At 44.0% G+C, this 25,185-nt stretch overlaps 1 protein-coding gene across 1 annotated transcript in view; it reads right to left on the minus strand.

The window, feature by feature from the left end:
* dbndd1 (dysbindin domain containing 1) overlaps positions 1 to 24,632 on the minus strand; it is a gene marked incomplete at its 3' end in the record, with an annotated part of 85,020 nt that extends 60,388 nt beyond the window's left edge. Inside the window, exons 1-2 of the mRNA XM_084337583.1 lie at positions 24,555 to 24,632; positions 12,453 to 12,593 (exon numbers count right to left, since the gene is read on the minus strand). Coding sequence (XP_084193709.1) covers positions 12,453 to 12,593; positions 24,555 to 24,585 — 172 coding nt within the window. The 5' untranslated portion in view covers positions 24,586 to 24,632. The remainder of the gene's footprint in view (positions 1 to 12,452; positions 12,594 to 24,554) is intronic.
* Between the last annotated feature and the right edge of the window lie 553 nt (positions 24,633 to 25,185).

Genomic DNA, 25,185 nt, shown 5'->3' on the forward strand with positions numbered 1-25,185 from the left:
GTATTTATATTTTAAATCGTATAACGTTATTTCGCTGCATATTAAATCACTGTAAATGTAAATCATTGTTTCGTTGTACATATTGTGTATAGTTTATAACGTTATTGTTTATTACATGACGTTAGTAGCTAGCTAGCTTGCTAGCCGGCATTCCCGAAACTCCTAACATGCCCCGATTTAAAATGGTTCTCTCCTCTTTGTATACTTTTGTCCTCACAAACAAAGTATTCTGCCAGGGAACTTATGGACATGACAGTAGTAGTAGTTATAAGGTTTTTGAGCTTGTAACGTTAATGTTAGCTATCGTGGTATCAACGGGCCGTGTAGCTAGCTAGCTTGCTAGCCGGCATGATGCGTGTGCAGTGCTTGCCCCACAGGTCTGAGAACAGGACCTGCACATTTTACTCGTTCCCAAAACTCCTCTACATGCCCCGATTTAAAATAGTTCACGACAGTAGACATAATGCTAACGTCTAGTACGTTTAGCGGGGTAACGTTAACGTTAGCTAGCTAGCTAATATGTATCAGCTTGCCGTGACGTGAGGTAGGCGACAGCTGCCTACTTAACAACAGGCTGCCATGTAGTTATTTTTTTTACGACAAATTAAAAACCTTATAACTACCTTTATTTCAACCAAAAATGCTTAAACAATAATGTTAGTGGTAGAAGGGAACTCATTTTGTGCAAAAATGGAAAGCTTGCCAATGTTCATGCGGCAGAATTGTTATAATAGCCGATAATCCATTTTCCCAATAATAAATCCCTATACGGGTGAAACAACCAGTGACGTCAGACTACACCTCCTATATCACACATGAAACGGCAACAACAGAGAAGAAAAGGAATACTCTTACCCTTTGTTTACTTTGGCCCCCAGCTGACATTATTTCTCCTCAACCAAATCCACAGACTGCCTTTCAATGCTTCTTCTGACATCTCATTTACCGCTTTGCCATGAATCCCCAACTCTCCCAATAATGATAAAGTCGATCATGCTATAAATCCTCTGCATTCTAGTTCCACTGGACAAACCCTAGCTTTCCATCCTCGCTGTTAAATTTCTGCTGCCAGGTCTGCTTTTTCCTTTCATACGCTTCCTCCCAAGGCACAGTCAATTCTATAAAATAAACGAACCGCTGACTAACAGACTAGCTGAATATAATACTAGGTCAGGCCTCAAGTTAGTGTTAAAAGAACACGCCAACATTTTGGAAAATTTGCTTATCATCTTCTCCAGAGAGAGACAAGAAGATAGATACCAGTTTCCTCTCTGTGCATTCAGTAGAAAGCTATCTGGCTGCACGTTAGCCTAGCTTAGCACAATGCATGGAAGCGGACATGGCCGGTTAGCCTAGGCATTGTCCAACTAACTATTCACAACTATTCATTGTGCTAAGCTAGGCTAACATGCAGCCAGATAGCTTTCTACTGAACGCACAGAGAGGAAACTGGTATCTAACTTCTTGTCTCTCTCTGGAGAAGACGGTAAGCTAATTTCCCAAATTGTTGGCGTGTTGCTTTAACTATCTCTTGTGGAACAATGAGTTGTCCTCCCAAATCTACCTGCATCTCCCAATCAATAGCTCCATTTAGGTGGCCTGACTCATGCCTGCCTAAAAACCTACCTCCTCTACATTTCTCTCCCTCAAAGATAAATTGAATGGCTGCACCCTCCATCCGATAACATCCTAAATTCACCTGTACTCTTCTGCTTTCATGTCGCCATGTATACCGGCCTTGAGAAAGACTAGTCTTACAGCCTGACATAATATGCCTCAAAGTTGCCATCTCTGAACACAGTGGACACGACGGGTCCCCATCTACCCACTGTTTTAGGTTCTGTGGTGATGGCAGCACACAGGGGCGGACCTAGCCCATTTGGCGCCCTAGGCGAGATTCACCACTGCTTTTTTCTTCATAGTTCTCTAACGTTAGTCTTTCTTTCCTCAACGTTCAATTCTATAAACACTTGACCGATACCCATCAATGCACAGCGCTCTAGCATGTTCTGACTGTGAACACCTAAAGCTGAGGCTCAGACCGACCGACCGTTTTAGATTTTTGGCTCATTTTCCCTTATGTTAGAATTTTTTTAATGTAAAAATAATGGTTGCAGATATAGAGGGGGGCGCCAAAACTGCACAGATTTTTTTTTTTTTTTTTTTTGCGTTCCCCTCTGGGTGGCGCTCTAGGCGACCGCCTATATCGCCTGTAGGAAGGTCCGCCCCTGGCAGCACATCATAAGTAGCTCCTATTAGGAATTGTATATGATTTTCCTCCATACTCCACAGGTCCTCTTCAGCTAATCTTCCTCTTCTCTACACTTTCCCAGTTCATCCACTGTCCCTGCTTAGCCTGGGCCAGAACCTTTGTACATCTCACTACCACCTCTTGTCGCCACACATGCTCCACTACCAGCTTCCTCCTTTCTGTGGGACCTGCTTTACTCCATACTGGCTTCCCTGAGCTGAGCCCTAGCCCCCTCCTTGTTGTACCTTACCTACACTGTCTGTATGCCTAATAGGTGCCTCTGCTTCCTTTACTGCCTGTCTTGGGTTCCATTCCCTCCCATTATTTTCTCCGTAGTTTTCCAGCCTCTGTGCCGCTATACTAAAGAAAATATTACCGTCTACATTCAGGAGGGATATGGTCAGAAACTGGCTTAACAGTGAAGTATTCTTTCTCCCTGTGAATCAGGATTCCTCCTGCTCTACACCAAGCTCTTGGTATAACCTGTTTATCCCATATACTCTCAATAACCTCCAAAATAATCTGAGTACACCAGGCACACTTTTATAAACCCGGTAGGGGACTCCATTCGGCCCTGGGACTGAAGAAGCCTTACTGCAGCTTCCACTTCCTTCCACCTTGGTGGCCTAATATCCATCATATACCCCATCTCTCCTAATGGTGGTACATCTGGAGGAAGGCCCATTTCTCTATTCTTTCCTACCTCTTGCTTTAAAGATTTGAGTTGCCCTCCTTTTCCTTGGCTGAACATTCCTTTAACAAACATACATGGATCCCTATAGAATGCTGTCCTGACGCGCTCCTCCTTCTTTCTCTTCCTCCTAAGTCATTCTGCCCTCCTGAGCACTGCTAACCTATTTCTTAGCTCTCCCTGCAACGTGGGGAGATAAATGAAGAGATCCACCGAAGATAATATATTTACATTTCAGTCTTTGTTTTTGTATAAGTGTGTGAGGGCTGCGGGTCACGAGCAGATAATAGGGTCTCATGTAACGAATAACGACTAAACTGCTAAGCAGATATTAAGGAGAAGGGGAAAAGTCAACAACAAAAACAACCTTTACAGGCCTCAACATGAGTATTTTAAGAAAATAAATCAAGTCCAAAAAACAGGACAACACTCAATAAAGAGGTATTATAGAAATAACTGAAATAAGCCACAAAGGCACCTCCTAATAACGGAGTTCATACAAATAACCTAAATAACAATAAACCTCCACTAAGGGAGTTTATGTGTAGTAGTGGACTGACCGTTCAAAAGGAAACGGTCATAAAAAGAAACACACTACAATAAAAGGCTCAGCTACTAGAAAATAAAGTGCTAAAATAAGCCAGTAGCCTAAAACCAGAATGGCTACAGAAAAAGGCAAAATGCAGAATAGGGCAGAGATCAGCACTACACTTTAATATAGCAAAGCCTGGCTGGAAGGGTAGCCAACACGAAAGGAAAAGCAGCTCACACTGCGAGATTCAAACTTAACTCAGCTACCATAGGCACAGCTGCACTGAATCAGGTGCCCACACACCTGCCCTACCATGAGGCAATTAACCACAGAGGCCAGTGATTGACAGCTGTCCCTCACAGGAAGACGAAATAGACAGCTGTCCCTCACAGAAAGGCGAAATAAAGCAGAAACCATGACAACGTTAATGTCCCTTGACTTGATTAAGGGATTGCAATGTTGTCAACTTGGCTATGTCACATATAAACACAATGTAATGTATCACGTTGGCTGCTGGCTGCTAATGCAGCCTGCGGATAATATTTGCATGTGCACGGTGTTAGTGATGCTGGCTAATTGAATGAATGTTGTGTCTGAATGTTTGCCGCTAGCTTGTGGCTAGGCTAACGCACTTCGCTGAAGGTGCATAGCTGAGCTAGTGTCTCTGTGGCTCTGCTGATTTGTCACGGTGAGATTCATGTGGTGGAACTTTTGTGTGTGTGTGTGTTGATGAATGATAACTGCTATCTTGTCCGTTGTGTGTGGGGAGCTTAGTGGCTCGTATCTTACGGAGGAAGTAAACATTGCCATGCATTCTGGGAAATGTCATTGCAGTTCTCCCTCCTTTCACCCACAATTAAAGGAGACATGACATGCTGGTTTGATAAAGTGTATAGTGTAAATGAAATGAATAGTGTATGTATATTTAATAGTGGTATTGATATATTAATATGTATATTGATATTAATATTAATTAATTAATTAATTGATTGATTGATTGGTGTTGGTATTAATATTAATATATAGTGTATATTAATATTATGCTTAATTAATGTGTATGCACTGCATTTGTTCTGTTTCACAGGTTTTTGACCTATGGTAAGCCTATGGTCAACTATGGGAATTATAAGTTGTATTGTGGAGAAAAACATCTCGACTAGTTTGTTTAAATAAACAAACTCTAATGACTAACCATTGAGTCATCCATTGTGTGGTGCCTGTCAGCCCTTTCGGAGGGATTCAAATTGAACATTTTTGAAAGATCCGAACAAACAGGGAATTGTGGAGGAGGAGATGAAGAGAGAGAGAGAGAGAGAGAGAGAGAGAGAGAGAGAGAGAGAGAGAGAGAGAGAGAGAGAGAGAAAGAGAGAGAGAGAGGAAAACAAAACAAAGCGGTTACAAAAAAAGAAACATTAACCCCCCCACCCCCCGGGCATTTCTTTCCCTTCTCGTCCCCCTCGCCCGCACCCATATTCTCCTTAAATAATTGATCAGCAACACGTCTCCCTTCCAGCGAACAGGGTGTACAGGAAGAAGACAGGCAGACAGACAGGGGAGACGGGCCGAGAGGACAACCGCTTCCGTCTCGACTCTAATCAGGGCCCTATTCCCCGTACCTGGTTCAACTAAGTCGATCAAGAGTCCCATTATCCAGATTCAATTAACCCGATGTTTGAATCCGGGATTTTCCTGTTCCTTGAAGGTGGATTCAGTCTCGTTCATTTGAACCAGACTTGAGACCCAGGATAATTGCGCGCGCCCGCCTCAGCTGACAAGACAGCAAGTGTCGATAGCAGAAATCCTGATTTTCTAACGGCATTGATTGATTGATTGATTTAAAACTTTATTAACAGATTGCAGAATGGGTACAATGCAGTACGGCTCATAGCCTCGCCGACAAGTTAAATGCATAATCTATAGGCTAATTTTAAATCCCTCATTACCCCAATCAATCAGATTATATTTCTTTAAACGTACCTGCTGGCAGTATAGGCTTATGGAATGAATAATCAAATGAGATCTTGCTAGCGAAAATAATTAGTTCAGCTCTTTCAGAATAACGATAAAAACAAGCCCAAATAGTATATCTAATTGATACGAATTATATCATGAGGATATCTGTATGTGCTTAGGTATTAATATTATGTACTATATAAATACATGGTTTCCAAAGAGAGGCTTGGAGGGAGGCTTGCAGTTACACTATTAATCAGGTTTTAATCTGTTTCGGACCTAATCCATACATGCATTGAATTGATTACCATTTGGTTTATACCAGTGACACCTCATGTTCATCATCAGATAACAGTGCTTGAAAAGATAAATGCATTTTCTCGAATTCATTCATCAAAAACGTCAAAGGCTCATTCAATTTATCAAGTCACGTCACGTCATCAAATCCATCAAACAGCGCATCTCCTCATATATTTTAATCCCAGTTACAATATCACAATAACGTGTGACACTATCACAGTGATACAATAAAATATTCCACAGATTCAGATTCCTCATAATTGATATCCACAATCCGCGCATAGACGCTTCAGCTTGAATGAAACGCATCCGGGTTCTCCGTTAAGCAAATACACAGCGAAGAATATTAAACTAATCAGAGCCAAACACCCGATAGGTTTCATTCATTAAAAATATCCCAGCGGGATTCACATTTGCAATGATCCGTTTAGTCCGTTATTAAAATAACTGTGTGTCGCGACTCGCGAGCGCCGTATCCGTATAAATATGACGTGCATTATATAGGACAAAGTAAATTCATAGGCTGAATATGATTTATTATCAGCGTTACTGCAGACATATTATTTTAATTTCAAACGAAGCACAAGAACATAATTCAGAATGGTATAATGCAGATCTAGACTGTGAGAATCATTTCAGGAAGCGAGCTGGCATTTCTTTGCGGGGGCGTGGCCATGGTTCATCCAGCTAACTGAACTTAACCCTGCTCTCGACCAGGCTCAAACTTTTTGATCTGTTGTCATAGTGATTTAGACAATCGAGCGTCGGGGAATGGAAAGGTCTGGCTTAAGTCAGGCTATGCTGGATATTATCCGGCTAACTCAGTTAGCCAGGTACGGGGAACGGGGCCCAGGGCTGCCTGGTGGAGAGACGGCCCCGACAGAGAGCTCACGCTGAGAGGCAGGAGGAGACCCGCTGCCGGGGCAGACGGAGGAAGGAGAGACCCGAGCTCCTCAGATGCAGACGCCAGTCGTGCACAAAGTCCACTTCTGTTTGCATCTTTGACCTTGTCTAGCTCATTTCAGGACTTCAAAGGGATTTTCACTGTGTTTTTCACTTTGTGTCTCATCTTCTCGCACCTCAAATGTACATTTTATCGGTAGGGTTATGACGTTATGATGTTATCATGTTGTGATGTTGTGATGTCATGATGTTGTGATGTCATGATGTTATGATGTCATGATGTTATGATGTCATGATGTCATGATGTTGTGATGTTATGATGTTATGATGTCATGATGTTATGATGTCATGATGTCATGATGTCATGATGTTATGATGTTATGATGCAGGGCAGGGCAAAGCTTCACATAGATTGAAAAGCCAATGCGATGCGGGGGAAAAAACTGAATTGTCTGACTGGTGGTTGGATTGATATGAAACAGAGTGTGAAATAAATGCTTCACAGCTTTTGATTCCATGATGTCATATGAAAAGCTTCTTTCCAGGGGTGCTCCAGTAGCACACCATGTTACCGCGCTGCGTCGCGGAACTCCGTGCTGCGTCACGGATCTGGTTGACTCCGAGTTCGATTCCCGGACTCGCCGTCATTTGCCGAATGTCTCCCCCTGCTCTCTCTCCCGTTTCACCCTACAACTGTCGGTCATGCTTGACCAGGAAAGCGATAAACGCTAAAAAAAATAAAGTTTAAAAAAAAGAAAAGCTTCTTTCCCTCTCCCAGTTGTCCCCTGTGCGATGCAGAACAGAATGGACAGATTCAACCAAAGGAATAAAGAATAGACTAGAGACGGAGTGGAGAGGAAAGGAAGGAGAGAGAGCGAGAATAAGGGATAAGGGAGGGAGAGAAGGGGTCTCTATATGAGGGCTCAGATAATTGCCTGCTGTTGCTGCTTCTGTCTGGGCTGCATCTGTGGAAGCGCCTTCCCTCTCTGCCGTTACGTCGCGGCTCTGAGGTCATTAGTCTGGCCTCGGTAGCCCATAATGAGGACTGGACTAGAGTCCAGTTGAGGTGGGTGAGGTCGTCGAACAATAAACAGGAGTAGCCCATGTCAGTAAAACAAACGAACCTAGCAGCAAGATATAGGTCACTCAGAAGACGGACCCAAAGTTGATCTAAACAGAGGTGTGTATGCCTCAATCATTCATGCCTTCATTCATTCATCGTTTGTTCATTAATGTTTGACATGGCTTCCTATAGGTGAAGAGCTCCTTACAGAAGTGATTGGCTATAGCTGACATAGGCTAGAGTTTATTTGTATATTATAGCTTCTCTTATAGAAGACTGTGGACAGCCCGATCATTTATTTTTTCCACATAAAAACCAAGACATCAAATCTGATTCTTGAGACACAATAGATTACTTTAAAGGCAGACACACACAGCCCAGCCAAAAGCTCTAGTATAATCTGGTTTGACAGACTCATGGTCACATTTCAACCTAATTATCTTTCTCCCTCTCACAAACGCTTTCCAATTTACAATCTCAAGAGTTTTGTTGGCATGACAAAAAAAACTGAATACCTTGCCAAAGCAAACATATAATATAACAGCGGCTGCAACAGTGAAGCATTAGTAGCCTAAGGAAAATGCTACAGATATCAAATGAACTCACATGAAATTCATCAATAATTCAACGGTTAATGTGAAAAGGGAAATTTACAAAAGGCCCGGCACTGCGCAATGTAGTGAAAATCTACTATGCCAGATTTCAGTCAATTAACTGGTACAAATTAACCGGTACAAAATGATCAAAAGTAAGGATGCACCAAATAGTTTTAATAGGTTAACCCTTTGTAGTGTGGTAGTGAAAGGGTTAACATTATGTAGTCTGGTAGTGAAAGGGTTAAACACAAGTTCTTGTCAATGCTATTTCTTTGTTCAAATGGCTCATGCATTAAGCAAAATTCTACCACAATAAAAGTCAGAATTTTTTTTCTCCCACAATCAGCCAAATATCGTCTGTAAGAATAAAATGAGACCGATACCGGTAGTGCTTTTTAAAGCCCATATTGGCCGATACTGATTGTTTGCCAATATATCGTTGCATCCCTAAAAAAATCATCTCAAAGAAAGCATTGACTAGAAATGTCTCAACTAAGAACCTACAGTAACAATCAAACCACTGACCAATGGACACCGAAAGGACAGCCCTTAGCGTCAAGGACATCAATGCAACGGGCGCTCTGATCATTTGGTAGAGAAATCCTATTGGCTTCATTTCTGGATTATTATTCCCAGTGCGGAAACATTGTAATCATGACAGCTGATAGGGGGAGTGATTTGGCAATGTGTTGGCTATGATCCCTCTCTCTCTCTTTTTTTTCTTCGCCTCGCTAACCTCATACTGTGTGCCAGCCTGCCAGGTGGCATAGCTGTCGGTCAGATTCAAACAGGAGGGGATAGCTGGCTGAGCTGTCTCTCTGAATGTGTTTGGTCAGGGGAGCAGATAAAGGCTGCCTTGTAGACTCTAGTGTCTGTAGCCTGAGGCTGGGCTCTGGGCTCTGGGTCCGGACCGTACAGGGCAGCCTCTGTAAGAGAATGATGCACACAACGGGGGCCTTTCAGCAGGGGTTCTCATTTTATCCCATTTTATTTAGGATTTTTTTTGGCAACCCCACACCTAATGTATTGCGTAATTTCAACGTGGAATTAAGGAATATCAAAATAAAAGCACACGTTGTTGAACTTGATAATGCATATTTATTAGAAAATTTTTATTACAGCACTATGTTATCAATACACATTTATAAAACGAGGCATATTCAGCCAAAATATGTTTCCAGCCCCCAGAACATATAAAAAAAATAGTAGTTTGAGAACCGCTGCTTTAGAGAATGGGGGCAGCAACAGACCTGAAAGATGGGGTGATCTTTCCGTGGGTCTCACTCAAGGCCAAGCTAGATCTACCTGGACAGGATGAGGTGTAGCTAGATCTACCTGGACAGGATGAGGTGTAGCTAGAGGCTGCAGAATGATCTGTAGTCGAGATGTTGCCCCTGCAAGCATCCTGTATTCTACAGGTGGTTTCAACTTGTGTAGCCAATGTTATATAGCTACACTCCCTCTGTGTATAACTGTACACAACTATTATAACTGTAATCTTGGCTACAACACTGTATGTTTTGACACAGGAACAGTAAGACCAGATGAGATGTCTACTGCAGCAGTAGCTGCTTCCTAGCAACATGCTAAACATTTCACAAAAACTGTCAATGATGTTGTTATTAACACTTTGATTGCCTAAGGCTAAATTCATGATATACCATCCATTGCCAGCTCTATTTAACATGGAGAAGTTCCCCTTCTTTGCAGGGCTATAACTTTTTAAATTCTATTGCTAGATTGCCATTATTAGGGCCCATTCAAGGTCCTATATGTATTGTTCATGGTGTAGCAACGTTAAACTTTTTCATTCACATATTCATACTAAAATATGGTCTAAGGTATAAGTATGTTTTCATCTCTTTCTGCAGCTTTCTCCAGAACGTGATTTATAGCCCCAAATCCATTATATTGATGATGAAATACAGTTTGATAGCAATCGGCGCGATATAAAAAATTCCAACTGGACGGACTTCTGGAAGGTACTACACGTCATCTGATGTTGACCGGATAGGCGAGGGGGCGTTTATAATTCCGTGGGCAGCGTTATACCATTCATCTAATGTGGGTCATATGTTCATCAGATCAGTTAGTATCGAACACGGTAATATTACACGCTAAAACTCACCCCAGTCTCCTCGGGCCGTTGGGCGATCAGCGTGGGGTAGACAGTTTTCCATTATGGGATGTCGAAATACCCGGTCCATTTCCAGGTTGTATAATAGTATATACGTCCAAATCATGTTGTTTATCGAGTTATTTGCAACGGATCGCTATGTATTGTGTCGAGATCGAGTCCCGGGACCTATAGCGAGTGCCCGGAAGTAATATGGGTGATCACCACTTCATCCACATGACTTCCTGTTTGGCGCTTCTGCCGATCGGCCACCAGATGGCGCTCTTGAACCGCTAGAGGATTGAGAGGAGCTCAGAACTGTGTGTGAAGGCTGCAGATGGGGAAATATGATTCCGATCACAGATTTTTGAAATATTGATATTAAAGACGAGTTAGGGCGTCCTCGGCCTAAACATGTTTTCGGCACTTAAAGTGTTAAGAGCATCCATGACACAGTGATTGTTGGTTGTGCATTCTACAACATTCTCGTCTTGTTTATCTAGAGTGGGTCATTAACCAGGGACTTTTTCACGTCTCTTCACACTTCAAGTCATAATGCAAGAGTCAAGTACCTGACCGTAACCCAGCAATACCATCCTCCTCTTCTCCCTCTCCTGCCTCTCATGTCCAGCACTCCTTCACCATCCTCATCCACCACCAAGCCACACTCAGTCTCACCCATCCATCCATCCTTCCGTCCCTCCATTTGTTTGTCCATCCATCCATCCATCCGTTCATCTATCCATCCATCATTATGTCCATTCGTCCGTTCATCCATCCATCCTTCTGTCCGTCCATCCATCCATCCTTCATCCGTCCATCCATCCATCCGTCTCTTCATCCATCCATCCATCCGTCTCTTCATCCATCCATCCATCCATCCATTAGTCTGTCCGTCCATCCATCCATCCGTCTCTTCATCCATCCATCCATCCATCCATTAGTCTGTCCGTCCATCCATCCATCCATCCATCCATCCATCCATCCATCCATCCATCAGTCCATTAATGTGTCCGTCCATCCATCCATCCGTCCATTAGTCCGTCCATCCATCCATCCATCCGTCCATTAGTCCGTCCATCCATCCATCCATCCATCCATCCATCCATCCATTAGTCTGTCCGTCCATCCATCCATCCATCCATCCATCCATCCATCCATCCATCCATCCATCCATCCATCCATCCGTCCATTAGTCTCTCCGTCCCTCCACCCTCTCACCCCGGTGCTCACGTCTCCTCTCAGTGACGTGCAGCAGGCCAGCCGTGGGCCCTGAGAGCCCCTCCCCCTCCACCCTCTCACCCCGGTGCTCACGTCTCCTCTCAGTGACGTGCAGCAGGCCAGCCGTGTGCCCTGAGAGCCCCTCCCCCTCCACCCCCCCCCCCCCGGTACTCACGCCTCCTCTCAGTGACGTGCAGCAGGCCAGCCGGGTGCCCTGAGAGCCCCTCCTCCTCCACCCTCTCACCCCCCCGGTACTCACGTCTCCTCTCAGTGACATGCAGCAGGCCAGCCGTGTGCCCTGAGAGCCCCTCCTCCTCCACCCTCTCACCCCGGTACTCACGTCTCCTCTCAGTGACATGCAGCAGGCCAGCCGTGGGCCCTGAGAGCCCCTCCTCCTCCACCCTCTCACCCCGGTACTCACGTCTCCTCTCAGTGACATGCAGCAGGCCAGCCGTGGGCCCTGAGAGCCCCTCCTCCTCCACCCTCTCACCCCGGTACTCACGTCTCCTCTCAGTGACATGCAGCAGGCCAGCCGTGGGCCCTGAGAGCCCCTCCTCCTCCACCCTCTCACCCCGGTACTCACGTCTCCTCTCAGTGACATGCAGCAGGCCAGCCGTGGGCCCTGAGAGCCCCTCCTCCTCCACCCTCTCACCCCGGTACTCACGTCTCCTCTCAGTGACATGCAGCAGGCCAGCCGTGTGCCCTGAGAGCCCCTCCCCCTCCACCCTCTCACCCCGGTACTCACGCCTCCTCTCAGTGACATGCAGCAGGCCAGCCGTGGGCCCTGAGAGCCCCTCCCCCTCCACCCTCTCACCCCGGTACTCACGTCTCCTCTCAGTGACGTGCAGCAGGCCAGCCGTGGGCCCTGAGAGCCCCTCCTCCTCCCCCACTGGGTGGAACAGCTCTTTGGATGATAGCTCCCCCGAGCTGGAGGGCTTCAGTAGCTTCTGGATGTCTTTATTGGGCTCTGTCAACACACACACACACACACACACACACACACACACACACACACACACACACACACACACACACACACACACACACACACACGCGCACACACACACACACACACACACACAGAGAGAAAGATGTGTGAATGAGAGACCTATTGGACAGCGATCCCCTAGGCGCCACGGCCATACCCCCAATGTCTAGTTCAAAGTCACCGCTAAGACATGCCTGGACATGACCGGTTCTGCGCAGGAATACGAGACAGAAATAAGGCTGGTACTAGATTGTTCACCTTACGTATAAATACGTCGCAGGTGGATACAGCAGTTAGTTACCCCAATAAGTTGAAGCCTCACACCACGATACAACGTGCTGTGAAGTGGGCCCGTTTTGCCCCGAAATAGAGCCTTGAGACCGCGTGCGAATTGATAGCTGAAGTGTCAGAGTTTAACGCTGTATCGTCGAGTTCGACCTATTCTATTATTAAGTAATAGTCTATTATGTATAGTGTATCGTGCGGCTACCATTCTACAGTGACCAGCATTACCAACGTTTCGTCGTACCGAGCTAGTGTGCTTATCCAGGCTGGGCGGCCTAACCTGGTGCCGTCATCCGAGGAGCCCTAGACGAGAACCGTGTGGATATGTACACTGGATAACCTACCCCGACGACTACAGAGCCCTTTTCGGCTGGATTATATTTGCTTTGGTCCTGTGGCTGTTGGAGCGGAGAATCGTCTACACCCACTGCTGTGTGGGATCTACCCTGTGAGGAGCCCCGTCGAGCCCGCCTCTAGGACTCTGAGGCTGGCTAGCTTTCCTCCATGCGGCACTGCATACCGGAGAATAGCTGTTGTTCGTCTACGGATCAAGGGATTATTGCACTGTCTCCTGTACCTGGAGTCTCCTTATTCCTCGTTGATCCAGACTTTTGCTACCGACAAATCCTCTCCCCTGCTGGCCTACAACCGGAGGGAACCCCCTTAGTATCTCCAGCTGACCTACTAGTGTACCATATATAATTCTTATGATACAGGTGGTATTAATTATCTCCTGCGTAATATGCTCATGGACTTACGCTCTTGACCTATTCATGCACATTCTTCGCCTTACAAGCGCAACTCTCAATCTTGATAAGTAATGTAAGATAATCTTTGTGCTCTTCTAATAAATATTCTTCTAAACAGTATTTCTTGTGAAGCCGTGTTATTGTGGGGGTGTTCATCTCATATACATGTGTACTGTATGGCCAGTAGTAATGTACATAACTCAGTAGTGGTTTAATGATACCATACTTATTCAATACAGTCAGGGAATTGTACCCCTCAGTTACAAGTAATATTGAACCGTTTTTAACAGCTGGGTAGTGAGATACCTTTCTAGTATCTGTATCATGCAACACTAGTAAAGACATTTATTTTGACATTCTGATTTAAGAACTTTCTAAATAAAAGTTCATTTATCTGACTGCTTGTATTAATTGATGAAGAAGTAGCCATGTGCAGTAATATATATTATAAAATTGAGGATGGAATATATTATTGAGCTGCATCGAGATGCATCGTGGAATCGAATCGTGGACAGCTGAATCGTAATCGAATCGTGAGGTCAGTGAAGATTCACAGCTCTAACACACACACACACACACACACACACACATACACACTGACCACCTGCACGTCGTTCTCACACACATTGCCTCCATTTCAATGAACCCCAGCCTCTGAGCCTCTCAAGACTCAACTAGGGCTGTCCTCCTCGACTAAAGACGCTTTTAGTCGACTAACAGTCAAGGACTTTCTAATAGTCAAGGACTTTTTCTAATAATCAATTTCGTTTATTTAATTCACAATTTATTTTGTAAAATGTTAGTGTAATAATGCAAAAGCATCTCTTTAAATCTCCGTATGGAAAGAAAACATACAAATCGACTAACAAATTCTTAGTTGACTAAGACCAAACCAATCAATGAATTGATTATTTGACTATGAGGGGCAGCCCTATAGACTCAAGCAATGCGGTTTTTGGAAGTGTGGCATATCTCTCACATTGTTCTCATGAAATTAAATTGATTGATACAAGGTCTTTGTGAAAACCCTGTCATCGTAGAACATTGCTATGCTAAGCGACAACGCTCTCAGAGTCTTGTGTCCAGGCTGAGCAGCACTATGTTGGGGGTGACGGCAGCAGGGTCATTGGACCTCCTCACCAAAACGACGGGAATAGCCGACATGGTTGTTCTACTGTCTTTCATCTTTATACAGATATTATACTATTATGGCAAAGTTGAGATATCGAATGCACAAAATCAAGGCTTAACATTGATCTCATCTCTAGGGTTTTTCATCGCCTGTCTATAGGGTTGGGCACCGTTCACATTTGAACCCGTACCAAGATGGTTAACAAACACACGTTGTACACACTGCAGGGGGAAACTGCTTCTCGTATGGATTTTTATATTTTAATGTGGATACTAGTGATTTGTTTAATCTAATGTCACACATATTGTCAACATTCCTAGTACACAAGAAGTGTTTATTTTAGAGTAATGTTCCGTGTATTGTTTTCATTGGTATTCTATTAAAGGGATGAATGTTCCTTTATATGAATTTATCATCTTTAGTGGTTTTTCTACCATCTAACTGCTTGTGGGTTTATGGGAATTGCAGAGCAACCTGTTGCACACGTAACTAACTATTTTGTCATTGTGTGTATATTGACAGAGTAATGGCTGTACTATTAATGAAACTATCAAAACGTTATAGTTAGAAACTGGCCCCGGTAAATGTCCAACCCCCCCACCCAATGTACAGTTTATTCCCCTTCGAATGTATATATTTTTTTTATGATCTCTTTCTCATCATAAATGTCTTGATGAATTGAAAATGGGGGACCCTGATATAAACAAGATGAAAGTATTTTTCTGGTCTGCATTCCCTTAACAATTGTTTGTATTCAATCAATCAAACCTGTACCCGTTCCTGGAATTCGTTATCAGTACCCAACAGTACCTTTTTTCAGTACTTAACTCTCTCTGTAATAACAAAATAATTTCAACATTTTGTTGTTTATATTTAAATATCAACATTATCTGGCCATCCTCTGTAAATATCAAACTCCTCTGACCTCGTCTTGTCTTTCCAAAGTCCGAAGAGACGGGACAGTAATATATATATATATATTTGTGGGAAAAGGCAGTATAGTATATATTACACTCTTATACTAAATATGTAATGGTACAGAAATGTGGTACGGATTGATCTAGTGTGAATCGGTACTCTGTAGTAGCGATGTAATTAAAAGTACAGAGTTCGGTACCTAACCCAACCCTACCTGTAGGTCACTTGACCTAATCCTTTCATTAGTTCCCTGTTTATCTGTCCTGTCTAACCCTGCTGATCTGGCCTCTGGCAGGTCTGCACACCCACTCGTGTCTGTCCTTGTGAAATACATCATGTCTGCGTGTGTGATGTGCTGATATATTGATGGTAGAAAAATACGCATCCAAGGTTTGAACCCTGAGGAATGTCTGTCTGTGCTGCAACGCAACAATGCATTATTTATGGCAGGTATGGAATTATGTGTCCTCTTTTGTGCCGATGCCAATATCTCTGGTGGCTCAGAGCTCTACAGGTATGTGAGTCGTAGAGAGAAGATGGCGGGGGATGAGTTTGTTCAGTATATGCTTGGCTGTGGCAGACATCCAATTTTGGTCAAATGAAAACTGCAGCCTCGTCGTAAGTATTGAGGCGACGCATCACACTCAGTCAAACCAGTGTTTGGTCACACCCCAGGTCTCACATGCTGGGGCAAAAGAAAAACTAGGGATGCACCAATACGATACTGGTCTGATGCACAAAGAAACATGTCTAATATGCCATAAATGATAAATCTATGCAAAGTTACCTGATTTGGTGCATTTCTGACACGTTTTGTCCAATGACCCCAAAATGAACCTTTGCAACACAGAAGCAAAGAAACTGAGTTCACACTTTCTTACGTTGACATGAATAGAAGGTGTAGAATATTCTTCTATTTCTAAAGCCTTTACTGTGAGGAAATGTGCGTTCCAAGAGACACATCATTCACTATAGTATGTATTGCCTCTCTGAAACTAAAACGGACCTGAAAATAGAACGTCTGGCAAGTCTCACTACATGATATACGGTATGATCAGATTAATGCACATCCCATCACGTTTTATTACTCTATCTACATCCTTCAGTGTTGTTTACATCTTTGTAAATGAGAGCTTACTCTCAATGATCGTTCAATATTAAATAAAGATTGAATAAATCAATGTTTACTCCAGGAGAGAGGATAAGAGAGAAGAGAAGAGGAGAGGGCAGAGAAAAGAGGAGGAGAGGGAGAAAGAAGAGAGAAGAGAAGAGGTGAGAAGAGGACAGAATAGATGAGAAGAGAAGAGAAGATGAAAGGAGAGGAAAGGAGAGGGGAGAAGAGAAGAGGTGAAAGGAGAAGAGAAGAGAAGAGAAGAGAAGAGAAGAGAAGAGAAGAGAAGAGAAGAGAAGAGAAGAGAAGAGAAGAGAAGAGAAGAGAAGAGAAGAGAAGAGAAGAGAAGAGAAGAGAAGAGAAGAGAAGAGAAGAGAAGAGAGGAGATGAGATGAGATAAGAGTAGAGGGCAGGTAAGAAAAGTGTGAACCAGAGTGTTTGGAATGACAGGAAAGGATCGTGTGTAGAGTATGTTAGGAGTATGGTGTGATCAACAGTATGAGAGGTAGTGTCAGAGACGGGGAGGAACCAAGACACAGTTCTCCCTAGCTACCTCCATCACCAGCTCTCACTAGCTACCTCCATCGCCAGCTCTCACTAGCTACCTCCATCACCAGCTCTCACTAGCTACCTCCATCACCAGCTCTCACTAGCTACCTCCATCACCAGCTCTCCCTAGCTACCTCCATCACCAGCTCTCACTAGCTACCTCCATCGCCAGCTCTCACTAGCTACCTCCATCACCAGCTCTCCATAGCTACCTCCATCACCAGCTCTCACTAGCTACCTCCATCACCAGCTCTCCCTAGCTACCTCCATCACCAGCTCTCACTAGCTACCTCCATCACCAGCTCTCACTAGCTACCTCCATCACCAGCTCTCACTAGCTACCTCCATCACCAGCTCTCACTAGCTACCTCCATCACCAGCTCTCACTAGCTACCTCCATCACCAGCTCTCACTAGCTACCTCCATCGCCAGCTCTCACTAGCTACCTCCATCGCCAGCTCTCACTAGCTACCTCCATCGCCAGCTCTCACTAGCTACCTCCATCACCAGCTCTCACTAGCTACCTCCATCACCACACTAGCTACCTACCTCCATCGCCAGCTCTCACTAGCTACCTCCATCACCAGCTCTCACTAGCTACCTCCATCACCACACTAGCTACCTCCATCACCACACTAGCTACCTCCATCGCCAGCTCTCACTACCTAGCTCCATCGCCAGCTCTCCGTAGCTACCTGCGTCACTGTAACAATTTATTACATTTTGGGTGCATACTGATGACTAACAATTTGGCTAGTTTCATATCAAATTGAGAAAATGTTATTTACAATATTGAAATTGACATTCCTTAAATTTAAGTTGACGATGGATTCTGATTTCACCCTGGATAGCCTCCAGTTCATTGTCAGTTATTGATTTATTTTCCGAGAGGGTCAAAACAAACTGGGATACTCTATCTGGTTTCACTTCTGCTGTTCTAATGAGATGACTGCTTACTGTTGAGCCGGTATTATATGGAGCAGCGGCTTCTTCTTCCGTGTTACACCTGCAATCAATTACCAGCAGCCTAACTTAAAGCACTTTGCTTATCCTGCATGCACACGTGCATGCACGCACACACACACACACACACACACACACACACACACACACACACACACACACACACACACACACACACACACAGGGCTTGACGTTAACTTTTTGGCTCACTAGCCACTGTGGCTAGTGGTTTTCCAAAGTCACTAGCCACTCAGCATTTTCACTAGCCAAAAATCCCCGCACTCGCACCCCCACCCAAAAAGTTATAAATATATGTCATTTCTTCTTCACTAACCCCTGCTGGGGACAGTATCATTGTAATCATACTGCTACACGCCAACTGTACAACTGTGCTTCTGACTGTTGACTCCATTGTTTAATACTGCCTGCGACCAGTGACTCAGCCGCAAAAGGAGCTCCAGTTGGGGCAACGGCTGACTGGGACAAGATGGAGGGTGTAGATGTGGAAGAGTTGTGTTGAACCTAGCAATTACATTGTTGCTCCAAACGCCGTGAACATTATCATTGACACACCTATGCCTTGGCTGTGTTGAACCTAGCAATTATATTATTGCTCCAAACGCCGTGAACATTATCATTGACACACCTATGCCTTGGCTGTGTTGAACCTAGCAATTATATTATTGCTCCAAACGCCGTGCACATTATCATTGACACACCTATGCAGGGCTTTTTGGCTCACTAGCCACTGTGGCTAGTGGTTTTCCAAAGTCACTAGCCACTCAGCATTTTCACTAGCCCTGGGCAGGTGGGCAGGTGTCAACGTCAAGCCCTGCACACACACACACACACACACACACACACACACACACACACACACACACACACACACACACACACACACACACACACACACACACACACACACACACACACACACACACACACACACACACACACACACACACACACACACACACACACACACACACACACACACACACACACAGGCGGTTAGTTGAGAGTCGGGGGGGTATGAGTCTGTGACTGAACGTGCTTCTCATCTTGACTAGCTGGTCGTAGAGGGGGTGGGAGGGATTCTCCAGGATAGCAGCCAGCTTCCTTCTCATCCCCCTCTCTGCCACTACATAGGCCTACATTATACTATACTTTTACTATATAGGCATACATGATACTAGACTTTTACTACATAAACATACATGATACTATACTTTTACTACATAAACATACATGATACTAGACTTTTACCACATAGGCCTACATGATACTAGACCTTAAGGCTGTCCCCGAACCCTGTGTTTGGGATTCGAACTTCGTCAGGGTTTTTCGAATGAACGTTCGAACCTTCGTTTTTAATAAAAATAATCAAATTAAAAAGAAATAAGTAAAATAATTTTTTTTTTAATTTTTTTTAAACTATCCTCAAACAAAATCCTCAATTTGAATAAAGTGATTAATCTGATTAAATAAGTATTTTTTTTTATTAAATCAACTTTCCAGCCCCAGACCCAGCCCAGGGAGAAGCCCCAGCCCAACGAAATCAATTAAATCAACTTTCTTTAATGAATATAACTCATCAGTTTCTTTTAATACTATAATATTAGTGTAGACTAATCTTTATCTGTGAAGAAAACCCCCATTGGTTTAAACAGAATTAACAGAAAAAAAAATATAAAAAAGAAAAAAAAATTATTCTAAATAAAAAATTCGAATGTTGATTTAGAATTCGAATGCTAACGTAACTAACGAAGGTTCGAACGTTCGGGCTCAGCCCTAAGGCCTACAGGTACACAGTACTAGACTTGGGTTTATTGTTTATTGTTTAAAAGGATCCCCATTAGCTGTCACCTAAGTGGCGAGCTAGTCTTCCTGGGGTCCACACAGAAAAACAACAGAAAACACAAAACATAACAACATGAGATACATATGACAATCACAATTAACAATGATCTAAAAACAGTAAAACACTGTAGACATCATTATCAACATCAGAATATTTTGCTCACATATTTAAGTAGTACATTCTCAGGTGGTATTTGAAAGACACTTTACTATTCAATTTACTTATGTTCAGTGGGCAGTTATTCCAATGATTGATGGCACAATAAACAACAGTCCTCTTTAAAGCATTTGATTTTGGACGTGGTAACATAATCTGTCCATCATCAGCTGACCTAGTAAAATAAGAATGAACCTGACTGCATCTGAAAAATTTGTTTGTATAAGAAAACAGGTTGAGACGAAAAGACAGTGTTCCTGACAAATTTAACTGTGTTGAAAACCAGCCTATTCTCTACCGTTAACCATGAGAGTTGCCGGTGCATAGTTATAGTGTTTGTGCTCATGGAACAATGTAAGGCTAACCTTGCAGCTCTGTTCTGGGCAGTTTACAATTTCTTTAGTTGACCTTTGGATGCAGAGGACCATACTGGTGCACAAGAATCTATTATAATGTAGATGGCATGACTTTCATGCTTTTTTACTAGACTTGGGTCAGGGCTTCAGAGGCCTGGAGGGAGATATGGCAGTGAGTCAAGTAGCAGACTATACCGTAAACATTATTATTGAACAACGCTGTTCTCTGACTGAGTCTGAGATTGTCAACCCTGTTTGGCAGGTGAGCCCATATTGAGGATAGAACCCCAACATGTAACCCTTTCACTGCCACACTACAGAAGGTTAACCCTGCACTATCACACTACCGACGGCAGTGAAAGGGTTAACCGTTTGGTAGTGTGGCAGTGAAAGGGTTAACCTTCTGTGTATTGTCGCAGTTGAAAGAAATCTGTGTTTTTCAATGTACATTTGGTTCATAACTGATATATAGAGATGAGCTTTAAGAGCGTCTACTGAGACAGATCTATATATCTTAAAAAGTAGCTGGCAGATAGAGTGTGTTGCAGCAGATGCTGTGCTGGTTAACATCAACAGCTGATAGGCACAGCATCAAGGTCAGTGTTGACAGCAGTGCTGGCGACACAGAGCAGTGTAACCACAGAGGGGGAATAATATCAACGTTGCCGTTGCTATAGTGATCTGGGTCAAATAGCTGTGGTCAAAGACAGCGCGTCACATGGCAACCAGGAGAGGGGCGAGGCCGTCGTTGCTATGACGAAGATCATATAAATCGAACAGTGGTTCCGGGTAAGGGCAGACCAAAGAAACGAATCCCACAGGAGAGAAGAAACCATCAGAGACTCTCATCCCTCTCACCCTCGCCGGTGGGGGGGGAATGCCACATCATCATTAGCTTCGGCTAACGGGAGAAGGGTTCTGGCTAACGACAAGGCCTGAGCCACTATTGGACTGAACAGCAGAAGAGACGATAGCAAGGACAATACAATCTGATAACATCTTAGCTGAGGCTTCTGTTTATGTAATAAACAACGCTCTTTCAAGAAAGGTATTACGCCGTCAAGGGTCGAATTCTTACGAAGGTGGTGAATTATTATGGTTACGGAGTCGCATTAAAGGGGAATGATAAGGATTGTCCAGCCAGTATGTGAGAAGACGTCCAAGAAATAAACACAACGCAGGGTCAGTGGATGGAGAGATGATAACACAAGCCAAACAGACGAAGAAGTGATACTGGCTGAACCATCAGAATCTAACACAGTGGACGGGGTTAACCGTTTGGTAGTGTGGCAGTGGAAGGGTTAAAAATGCATGAAAGTCATGCCATCTACATTATAATGGTACGAGAAGTTCTGCGTAAGTACTGTACGTCATTTTACAGAGGAATCTTCTTAGTCCAAAAGCCATTGGAAGCAGTTTTGTCATATAAAAATAACAATTAGGATATTTTTCGCCTGGCTCTCAGTCAGGAATAACACTGAATGAATATTAAAATGACACTATGATTCTATTTTAATTAGGCATGTCGCCTTTTTCTGTCTGTGGCTAACCCTGCTCCAGCATCATGCCTGACTCCCTTTGAAGCAGCTATGATGTCCATACACACATATGGAGAGAGAGGGAGGAGAGAGAGAGAGAGAGAGAGAGAGAGCGAGAGAGAGAGAGAGAGAGAGAGAGAGAGAGAGAGATAGAGAGAGAGAGAGAGAGAGAGAGAGAGAGAGACACACACATATGAGAGAGAGGGAGAGAGGGAGAGAGAGAGAGAGAGAGAGAGAGAGAGAGAGAGAGAGAGAGAGAGATGAGAGAGAGAGAGAGCGAGAGACACACACACTATGGAGAGAGAGGGAGAGAGAGAGAGAGAGAGAGGAGAGAGAGAGAGAGAGAGAGAGAGAGAGAGAGAGAGAGAGAGAGAGAGAGAGAGAGAGAGAGAGAGAGAGGAGAGAGAGAGAGAGACACACACACACACACACACACACACACACACTAGAGACCAGCAGCACTCCTCCTCACAGCCAGGTACTCCTCTGGGCTTCGCTGCTTCACACTCAGTCACCTGGCTGCTGGAGAACACAGCACTCTGCTGTGAGAGATTTTTTGCCAACACAGTTTAATCAACTCAACATCTTGGTTCAATAAATCAATCTTCTTTCCACCGAGCTGGGCAAGCAGCAGGAATGAACAAGTCCCCTTCCACACCCTTTCATTTGCACATGCTGCTTTCTCTCTATCAGATGTCCCTTATAGAGGTATGCATTTTGAAGGAATGCTGGATAAACATCTCTACAAGTGGATTGTTGCATCCAGGGTATGATAAATATCGTGTGCCCCCGTCCAAAGGTTCCCCAAGTACTCTCCTAGTGGTCTGCATGGCACAATATTGATATATATAACACACTATATTACAAGATAGGATTCCAAATTTAGCAACATTGGTGATATTGGAAGAGGTTCTTAATCCCAAATAGTGATGAGCACATTAAACTAAACGTTTTAGTGCTTTAGGACCCTTCTCTAAAGGGGAAAAGTCCATGTAAATAATGCCAGAAATAAAACACCCCACACCGACAGAAAGCCACTGTAGGGAAATATTTAAGCGTCTCTTTCATCATTTCTAATTACCGTAGGCTATTCCCTGTCTACCAATATGGCCGAATGCTACGGTTTGGTCGTGACGCCACACTTTAGGCATCCCTGCTTTATGGGTGAAGAGTGATAGGGAGGATGTGTGAGTACGTGCACGACGTGCACCACTAGCCCACCGGGCCGGCAGGTCGACACCCTGTGGTACTACTGTGTATATACCAGACCACTTACCAGACCACTTACCACAACACCCGAGTTAGTATCATGAGCGAGAAAGACCAATTGATTAATGGTTGAAGTGCGGTCGAAGCAGCACTAAGTACAAATGCAGTCGAACCGCACAAACTGGCAAGCTAGACAGCTCTTTTAATTCTCTGTCTTTGTTGTGCTGTCATTCTTTTGACATTAGGAGGAATCTTTTTTAATATGCAACAACAATACTTAAAAAAGCCCCGCCAGATGCATGTTTCATACTGGTTTTGTATCGCAATACTCCTGAAATACTGAAGTATCATGCCAACCAAACAACCAGAACCATGCATCTCTCTGGATAGCCCACACACAATTATCCTATATTATCATCATCCAATTCACAAAAACATAGACACAACCTCTGTGAGGTCGACCTACCACTGTGCCAAGGGTAGTACTTGAACAGGCACTGGTAAACATGATTTGAAGCTCTACCTATCCATGTAGAAAAAACTCATGTGAATAAACACTGTGCACACATGACACATTAACACTGGTAGATAATTATTCATCATTAATGTGGGTAATCCTCATAATTACAGTACACCACTATTAAGTACATTAGCAGAATAGTGAGTATTCTTCACATCGACACCCAAGCCCATACTGTCAAAAAACTGGACTGAGAAAGATAGTGTGTGGCTCAACTGTTGTTCTGATGTTATTGTTGGGATAGAGGATTCAGTCTGACTACCATGCAATGGATGGGTTACTCGCGTCCGGCAGTGCTAGAAGAACAATGACAGATATGTCTCACTGTGGTTTTGCACAGATTCTTTAAAAAGATGTCACACGCCAAGATGCAAGATGGTTAGGAAATGTGTTTACACTGTATTCGCAAAACACAATAATACGTTTTTAAGACTTTGAAAGGTATGCTATTCAATTAAGAGCACTGTGGACATGTCAGGCAAGACATTTGTATCACTGGGGTAGATTATTCAGTAAACACACCTACGCAATAAAATTGACAACATCCCAACCGAAGGTGCCATGTGTAATAATAAAGAAATAGCACCTACCTGGACTCAGTGCCCCTCCCTGCGCCTCCATGCAGCTCAGCTGAGAGTGCCCTGCTGTTCACCACAACGGCATGAGTGGAACACACAGACACAGAGGGAGGAAGAGAATGGGAGAGGGGGACTGTGTGTGTGCGAGATAGATAGATAGGGAGAGAGAGAGAGAGAGAGAGAGAGAGAGAGAGAGAGAGAGAGAGAGAGAGAGAGAGAGAGAGAGAGAGAGAGAGAGAGAGAGAGAGAGAGAGAGAGAGAGAGAGAGAGAGAGAGAGAGAGACTGGCAACCTGCCGAGACTGAAACAGAATGGGGGATCTGGGAGGGGTGTGTGGGGGCACTGGGTAAATGCAGGGAAAGGAAGAAACAGGAGGGGTAGCCTATAAATGGGGGGGAACAGCAGCCATGTGTGTGTGTGTGTGTGTGGTGTGTGTGTGTGTGTGTGTGTGTGTGTGTGTGTGTGTGTGGGGGGGGGGGGGGGTCTATATGGGTCAGTGATGTGTGTGTGTGCTTGTAAATCGAACAGGGGTGATGGATGGTGAGCAGCTTTCCCTAAATTATCCTCCAGTGCACAAGATGGGATATGCATCTCTAGTATCATCACATACATTGACCCCCAACCCCTCTCCAATTCTTTATACA

Source organism: Notolepis coatsorum, assembly GCF_963971535.1.
Source record: "Notolepis coatsorum genome assembly, chromosome: 20".
Lineage (NCBI taxonomy): Eukaryota > Metazoa > Chordata > Actinopteri > Aulopiformes > Paralepididae > Notolepis > Notolepis coatsorum.